General features: G+C 34.7%; 1 protein-coding gene across 1 annotated transcript; it reads right to left on the bottom strand.

Annotated features, from left to right (window-relative positions):
- Positions 1-1009: 1009 nt before the first annotated feature.
- On the bottom strand, positions 1010-3355 carry LOC140136523 (uncharacterized). Its single transcript, XM_072158231.1, has one exon. The coding sequence runs from the start codon at positions 3262-3264 to the stop codon at positions 1123-1125; it is 2142 nt and encodes a 713-aa protein (XP_072014332.1). The 5' UTR covers positions 3265-3355; the 3' UTR covers positions 1010-1122.
- Between the last annotated feature and the right edge of the window lie 6237 nt (positions 3356-9592).

Genomic DNA, 9592 nt, shown 5'->3' with positions numbered 1-9592 from the left:
TCCCTTAAGGAAAATATATAAATATTTATTGTCATTTTTCTAATATATTGAGCATCAAGTCAAACTCTCTTCACAAATAAATCCAACTCAACCGGATCTTGCGGGAGACTCACTCCTAGATTTTGTGTTCATCTCCCGACCTCCCACTATAATCCAAAAGTCTCCCAGATTACCTGATAAATAATTAAAAAATGTATTTTACAACTGTATTCATAACTGGCACTGTCTGTGTAGTAAAATTAGTCCCACAAGACTGGCAACAATAATGTAAACATGAGAATGTTTAAGTAAATCAATAAAATACATAAGTCTGATTTACAATAATGTTCAGCTATATTAGCCAAGAGTATAGCTTGGTTAGAATGAGCTTCATATTGTTAAACTGGCAATGCAACATGACCTGGGAATACTTTTATTATTTTACTGAGTATAAAGTTGTCTTTATGTGAATCTGGTTCCATTTAAAACTTGATGACATGCATCACTTAGTCTTGATATTATTTCTACATGTAATGATCATCACACAGGGTGATTCAATGAAGTGTAACTTACAGACACTATGCCTCTATTTCGGGAATCCCTTTTACACCTTTTTACATCCTTATCATTTAGGCATATATTTGCACAATGTTCATTGTTTCTTTGTTATCAGGTTGTTTCAATATTGACAAAGCCTTATCACACTTGGAAGTCCAGACTCAAAATTTAACAAGTTTGTTTCTAAAAGGTGTTCAAATAATTTAGATATAAGCTTTAATTCTATTAATGAAAATTGTACAAACAATCATGATAATTATCATCAAACACAGGCACTTCTTGGAATATTATAAATCACATGTAGGCTTTATCAAGTAACAATATTACTTCCGTCGTTTCATCTTTGGGATGATGCAAACATTACCATGGTAATATTGAACTATGTGATGAAAATAAACATATTTAAAGTTATTGACAAAGCAAATCAATTAACACCAACCTTAAAACATTTCTAAGCAATATTCTAGTTTACGACAATGTTCAATGTTACTGTGGAAATGTTTGTGACATCCAAGAGAATAGCCCTGTTCATCATGTTCATATCAAATAGTGACACAGTTTTAAATGAAACGACATAGAATAGATTTACAACGTTGTTTCTTCTGTGTAACAATTTGGTCGTAAACGATGTACAAAATGTTTTGACACCTGATCTACAGTAGAATACAAAAATGGATTGAGTACTGAATTGATTGGCAAAGCAAATGTTGTAATCAATGGAAACCATTCAGGGGAGAGTTCCTTTACTCCTGTCTGTGCTAGAATACCTACGATGATAATGGGTAGCCAACACATGAGGTCAGTTAACGTGATGGCACCCATCTTTATGCTCATTTTCAAATCAGTTTTCATCAAGGCAAATCCTGATTTACAAATATATATGAATAAAAGTATGTAACACATTGCAATGATCAAACATAACAGAAAGTTAAGGCCAAGAAAAATCCCAATTGAGAAATAGTTTCCTGCTTTTGATCCAATTTCTGTAAACCTTTGTAACCAGAAATGATCATCTGGTATGTCAAAGTCATACGATATTGTAAAGTTTGTATAATTGCTTGCATATATTTTACTTCTAGCCAGTGGTAACCCAATGCAGACATCAGAAAATTGATATAATTGGTCATCATTGAATATCACAGTTACAATACTTAATGCAAGAGCAATAACCCAAGTAAATGTTGACAGTATTATTTGTGTCTTTTGGCCAAATAACTTGTGTCTTATCAAGTTTTTTCTAAATCCCCAAACTCTATCTACTGCTATGAGGGTTAGCAACAGAAGTGAAGCTTCACTTGATAACACTGATAGAAATCCTATTAATTTACAAAACATGCTGCGTCTCCAGTGTTTAGCATATGAAGGAAAATACTCATGATAGTATTGATCAACAGATGCAATAAGTAACAAATACAGACCCATGATTAAGTCTGCTAGCGCTAAGTTGGTGATAAATACAATTTGTTTCACATACTTTTCTCCTTGTGATTCAGATTTAATCTGCTGACATCCCCAAATGAACACTACAATGTTGGCAAACAAAGCACAGAAGCCAAATATCCATGTGCAGCATTTAACTGCTGCAGAGGGAAGAAGCTGCTTACATGTCAAGTAAGGAGATTTCTTATTTTGCGGTACACACTGCGACCGATTTGATGGTTCAAGAAAACAACACATGGCTGGATCGGCTAGAGTAATATAACTGTCATTCTGGAGAGCCAAGCCTATGAAGGAGTCTTTAGTTATCTTAGTTAAACTATTTTTCCTAAGGTTTATAAATTTCAGTTTGGTTAAGCCATACAGTGATTTACTGTGGATTTGTTCCAAGTGATTATCCTTAAGGTCCAGAAATGTCAAAGCAGTCAAATTTGAAAACTGATATGGAAAAAGTCTGGCAATTTTGTTTGATCGTAATGTTAGAACCTCTAGTGTCATTCCATTAAATTGGTGGAAAATATCTATTGGCATTTCAGTTAACCTGTTGCCATCAAGTCGGAGCTCTTCTAAGCTTACAAGATCTTTAAACAGAGCGGAAGGTAATGTTTTAAACATGTTAAACTGTAAACTTAGATATGATAAGGAACTCAAATTGAATACGCCCGATGGTAATGACTCAATGCTATTGTTGTTAAGACTTAATTTCTTTAACTTACTCAATCCATGGAAAAGTTCAACTTGAATTACTGTACAATTGTTGTCATGCAAATAAAGTTCTTGTAATTGATGAAGATTTCTGAATACACCTGATGGTAATGAGTCAATGAAATTGTCATGCAGAAATAATTTCTCTAACTTTGTTGAGCTGTTGAAAAGGTCAATTTGAATCTCTTCAAGTTTATTTCCATATAGCCAAAGCTTTTTCAGTTGAGGAAGATATCTGAATACATCTGATGGTAATGATTCAATCATATTGTCACCCAGTTTCATATTCTTTAAATTCAACAATGCACTGAAAAGGTCAACTTGAATCACCTTTAGTTTGTTGCCATGTAAGTAAAGCTCTTTCATTTGCTGAAGATCTCTGAATACACCAGTCTGTAATGACTCAATGGTATTGTTAGCCAGATTTAATCTCACTAACTTTGTCAATCCATTGAATAGATTACTTTGAATCATCTTCAGTCTGTTCCCATGCAGATACAGAGATTGCAATTGATGAAGGTATGTGAATATACCAGATGGCAGTGATTCAATGTTATTGTCATTCAAAGCTAGTATCTCTAACATTGTTAATCCACTGAATACACCTGATGGTAATGATTCAATGGTATTGTTACGCAGACTGAATATCTTTAAATTTGTCAAGTTGCTAAATAGGTCTTTTTTAATCACTTTAAGTTTGTTGCTACTCAGGTAAAGTTCTTGCAATCTATGAAGATAGCTGAATACACTTGATGGCAATGAGTGAATCATGTTAGTAGTCAGGCCTAATATCTTTAACTTTGTCAAATCATTAAAAAGGTCAGGTTGAATCTGTTTTAGTTTGTTCCCATTCAACCAAAGCTCCTGCAATTGATACAGATTCCTGAATGCACTTGCATTTATTGATTCAATGCTATTATTACTAAGTTTCAGTATATGTATCTCAATCAATCCATTGAAAAGGTCAGTTTGAATCACCTTAAGTTTGTTGGCATGCAGCCCAACCTCTCTCAGTTGATGCATATCATTAAATACATCAGACGGTAATGACTCAATGCTATTGTTACCCATATTCAATATCTGTAACTTTGGCATTCCGTTTATGTCCACTGGAATCATATTAAGTCTGTTGCTACCCAAATCAAGCACATTTAATTCCTGAAGACCTTCGAATATACCTGACTGTAGTGATCCAATGAGATCGTCTCGCAGATTTAATAGCTCTAGTTTTGTCAGTCCATTGAAGAGGGTTGTATCAATTACCTTTAGTTTGTTTCTATACAGGTAAAGTTCTTTTAGTTGCTGAAGACCTTCGAATACATCTGGCTGTAATGATTCAATGAGATTGTCCTGCAGATTTAATATCTCTAGTTTTGTTAGTCCATTGAAGAGGGTTATGTCAATTACCTGTAGTTTGTTTCCATGCAGGTAAAGTCTTTGCAATTGCTGAAGATCTGTGAATACACCAGTCTCTAATGACTCAATGGTATTGTTAGCCAGATTTAATATCACTAACTCTGTCAATCCATTGAATAGATTACTTTGTCTTTGAGTCACCTTCAGTTTGTTCCTATACAGATAAAGCTTTTTCAGTTCCTGAAGATCTCTGAATACACCTGATGGTAATGCTTCAATGTTATTGTCATTCAAAGCTAGTATCTCTAACATTGTTAATCCACTGAACAGGTCAATGTTAATTGTGTGCAGTTTGTTACCATATAGATAAAGCTCTTGCAATTGATTAAGATCTCTGAATATACCTGATGGTAATGATTCAATGATATTGTTATTAAACCCAAGTATTTTTAACATTGTTAATCCACTGAATAGGTTAATTTCAATTGCCGTCAATGCGTTGTCATGCAGATAAAGTTTTTGTAATTGATAAAGATCTCTGAAAACATCTGACTGCAATGATTCAATGAAATTGTCCTGCAGATTTAAAATCTTAAGAGTCGACAGACCATTGAAGAGGTTCCTGTCAATTACCTCTAGTTTGTTTCCATGCAGGTAAAGTCTTTGCAATTGCTGAAGATCTGCGAATACACCAGGCTGTAATGACTCAATGGTATTGTTAGCCAGATTTAATATCACTAACTCTGTCAATCCATTGAATAGATTACTATGAATTACCTTGAGTTTGTTCTTATATAGGAACAGCTCTTGCAATTGATGAAGATATGTGAATGTACCAGATGGTAGTGATTCAATGTTATTGTCATTCAAAGTTAGTATCTCTAACATTATTAATCCACTGAACAGGTCAATTTCAATTGTTGTCAATTTGTTACCATATAGAAACAGCTTTTGTAACTGATGAAGATCTCTTAATGTTGCATTTGGAATGTAAGATATGTTATTGTTTGACAGGACTAGTGATATCAATGTAAATCTATTATCAAACATTGTTTGGTTCAGAAGAGAGATTCGATTGTGATCAAGTGATAGATGGGTCATATTCACAGGCAGATTCGTGGGGAAACTTGCTAAAATATTTGATGAAAGATCCAACAAAAGCATTTCGTTAATAAGGTTGACTTTGGATAAATTGGAATTAGGTAATGTTAGGACTTTCAAACTTTTTACTTCAGAAAATAAATCTGATTCTATATCAGTGATGGTATTCCCACCTAAATACAGTACTTGTACATTGACTAAACTATCTAACCAACTATGTGACATATACCTTAATTTATTTACATTTAACAGTAAACGCTTCAATGTATACAAATATGAGAATGAACCAGTTTCTATACTTGAGATGTGGTTGAACGACAAGTCCAAAGTATGGATGTTCTCTAATCCAGCAAATACATTTCTTCCAATTGTACTTATCTGATTCTGACTCAGCAATACAATGATAACATCCGATAGATTGAAGAAGCTGTTGGATTCCATGTGCGTAAGATGTCTGTAGGAGAGATCAATTGCTGTTGATTGTTCAGGAACTAACCCAGGAGGTTCATATATCAAAAGAGTTTTCTTTACAGCAGGTGCACCATGACAGTCCATATGAAGCACTTGGAAGCTCATGTAACAGAAGCAGTTGACAGCAACCACTAGGAGTTCAGCCACAAATACATCATCTGGAAGTCCAAGATCAAATCCAGGCAATTCATCCGGTTTGAAATATGGATCACCTTCTAATGTTATCTGGAGAGATGGGTTTAATTCCTGTAGTCTCGCGTAGGAAATGTCATAATATGGTATGTTATAAATATCATCGAAGATGTGGAAATCTTCGCAAGGGTACAGGTGGAACTCTAGGGCATGTAGATGATCAGAATCAAACTGTTTGAAGTTATTTGTTGATAGAATCATACTACTCTGTTGTATTTCCAAAATAGATAAAGCTCTCATGTTGACATGGATAACACTACAATTAAGAACTATCGTGCATGGCTCTCCCATTAGAGATCCAATCCAGCCAAAAGATCGATCAAAGCATTCTTCTCCAGATTCTTGCAGAGTGAAGTAGTCATAAATAGACCACAAAGACAAATGAAGAACATTCAGGTTTATTCCTTGGCCATTAGACGAGGACACCCAAAAGTCGCAGGTCTCGTTTCCATATGTCTGAATTGTAATGGAATTATTCCCATGGAGATTGAAGTGCTGATTATGACATTGGACAGTGTCGTTGGTTACAACATAGACTCCAGAGTGAAAGGGATTCGTCGTTTTACCAACATCAGATGCTGCTAACTCTATATGGATCACCAATAGGATAGCCAAAAGAAGGTACTGGTATGATTTGGAAACCACCATCGCTACCATTGTCATGATCACAAACATAAAATGAAATAAAACTTTGATTTTAGAGTCTGGTATCAACATTCAGTTTTATACCGTAATGTTGCCTTTTTTGTTTGTCAGGTTCCTTGATGGCATTACTCGTTGATGCTATTGTTTGCTGCCTGGCTATAACGGTGTTTCTACCGACATTCAGAAAAAATAACAAGTGTTTGGAAGTGTCAGCTATTGTAGTAGTAATAACATCCGAAAATCTGTTTTGAAACTTGATGGAGAATCTCAGTATTTGGGCACAATTGAAGGTTCCCAATGCATTGGTTAACAAGCGGTACGTTGATCGATTTTTTTAACAATCGGCGTGGAGTCCAATAAGCATGATAAGACACTTTTTAAGTATCAATGTGAATATGTAAATAGTTCACTTCAAGACTCAATGCTGATGATCATCAGGCTTGTCATAGTAGAATCCAACGTACAGCTCTGTTGTGTGCCAAATGTTTGAAGTAGTTTATTCGCTGGATGCACATTTGAGTCCAGTGGTTACTCGGCACTCAATTTAACAGTGAACTGCATATCAATGAAAATGTTAGTTGCTTCAAATTGCTATTTTCCAGCGGCAAATGAAGTCTTTTTATTAACATCAGGCTGGTTTACGTTGACAATAAGGCAATCGATTTATGCAATGTCATCAGAGCCCCACCTGTTCAGGATTGTTTTCACCGCTTGCAGTTGGCAATGCTGACTTTTGTTGTTGAGACATAGATCTTTAACAAACTTGCATCCTTCGTACCTATCACCTCAATGCTGTATGAGGATAATGGGATAATTTGCTAACCAAAGTGGGATTTTACGCTTGTTCCAGGAGTTGTGGGAAATTACCTGTCTAAGTTTCTCACCATAGTTTTGGCGTAGAAACTAGCGCCAATATGAAGCAAAATAAAATTACTTACACACGATTACTTGGGTTGAAAGTAAAGACTTGCATGACAAAATTGTTAAATAAGCAAAAAATATATTTCCCCATTCAATTCCCTGATCATGGTTCATTGTTAATGTTCAAAGCAGAAGTAATGTACAAATAATTACAGTATAAGCTTGTGTGGACTAGTATTTTAAATTAGGGCGACAATATTTGTTTCATAAAATTTTGGTAATGATGTATATTTCCCTATTCAGACTCCCTGTTCATGGTTCATTATTAATGTTCAAAGCAGAAGTAATGTACAAACAAGAAAGGTAGGCTTGTGTCAACTACAATTGTGAATTGCGGTGAACACCTTTGATACAATTTTGATGATGATGCCGGGGATTTCCCAAATGGAATTGTTTTGTTATCTGTAAACTAAATTTATTGCCTCTTGATGCAAATGCAAGCGAAGCGTGGGTGTCCCTGTAGTTTTGTAAATAAATACTACCACTTTGTGTAGATATCGACAAAAAAAACATCAAAATAAACGCGTTCTTCTAAATGTGTGAAATATTTTCTGTATTGTTTCATTCGGCCCGCATTGCTATCTTCAGAAGATAGCGAAAAACTAGGATACCAAAATACTTTCCGAACACGCTTATAGCTTTTTGCGCATTCCGAGAAAATGATGCAGGTCGTAAGTGGGTGGCGGTGGGTTGACAGAAGGTGATGCATGTCTTAACGGGCTTATAATGATGGGCAATCACGGCGTAAATTTATCTTGAGTAGATAACAAACAAACATGAAATATTAAAAAGATACCAAATGATCTTTCCAACTGGTCTCATGCTATGATTCTTTTTTGTATTATTTTATTAGGTTCCAAATGATATCATCAGTAGATAACAAAATTATCAAAATAAACTTTCCTAACGCGTGTTCTTCTAAATGCATGAAATATTTTCTGTATTGTTTTATTAGGCCCGCAATGCTATCTTCAGAAGATAGCGAAAAACCATGATGCCAAAATTGCTTTGTGAAAATGCGTATAGTTGTTTGCGCATAAATGATGCAGGCCGTAAGTGGGCTATGCGAGAGTGGGTTCACAGAAGATGATGCATGTCGTAAGGGGCTGTGCAATAATTATGAGCCCCCCTCGGCTCTCGGCCCGCCAAAAATCGCTTGCCCCCCTCTCGGCCCGCCAAAAAATCTTTGCCCCCCCCCCCCCTTGCGCATGCCAAATTTTGGGGATCCCAATTTACAAACCTTAAATGGTCTAGATACATGTTGCGAGCGCAGCGAGCAGGAATATTTGCATAATTATTAAAACGTTTCCGTACTGTTTTCCTAAGCCTTTAAGGGCTGGGGTATGAACGTTTGGACAGTATTTATTTGGGACATTAGAGCACATCAGACATATCGAATTGCATTCTGAATACGAAGAATGTCATTCTGATATCAAATAATTTTGTTTTTTTGAAATTCGCAATTTGATACACATTTTATGGCAAATCATTAAAAATTGATATTTTTGATATTTAACAGTACTTGAAGTAAACTTTATAAATCTGATGATTTATACTTAAAAGTGTATGTAGGTGGGATGAAAAGCCGACGATCAATTGAAAATTTTGACCTTTCGTATTGAAGATATGGATTTTTTTCCCAAAACACCAAAAAAAAAAAAGGTCTTTTGGGAAAAAAATCCATATCTTCAATATGAAAGGTCAAAATTTTCAATTGACCATCGGCTTTTCCTCCCTGCTACATACACTTTAAGAATATATCATTAGATTTATATAATTTACTTCGAGGACTGTTATATATCAAAAATTTGAAAAATATCAAATTTTATAATTTGTCATAAAATTTGTATTATATTGTGATTTAAAAAAATGAAAATTATTTGATATCAGAAAGACATGCTTCGTATTCAGAATGCAATTCGATAGGTCTGAGGTGCTCTCATGTCCCACAAAAAATACTGTCGAAATGCAATAAACGCTCATTTTGGATCCCTTAACTTGTCTCATACTAAATGTATGATTCTTTTTTGTATTATTTTATTAGGTTCCAAATGTTATCATCATAACAAAAATTTTCCATCCTTTTCAATAAAAAATGCCGTTTTTAGCCAAAAACAAGCATTTTATGCTGACCTTTGATTTTCAAGAGGTCATAGGTCAAAAACCTTTGTTTTTAGGAAGTTGGCATGATTCACTTTTTTGGTCAAAATTAACAAAATCACCGAAA

The sequence above is a fragment of the Amphiura filiformis genome, chromosome 16 (assembly GCF_039555335.1).
Source record: "Amphiura filiformis chromosome 16, Afil_fr2py, whole genome shotgun sequence".
In the NCBI taxonomy this organism is placed as follows: domain Eukaryota; kingdom Metazoa; phylum Echinodermata; class Ophiuroidea; order Amphilepidida; family Amphiuridae; genus Amphiura; species Amphiura filiformis.
This window is presented reverse-complemented; position numbering and strand designations above follow the sequence as displayed.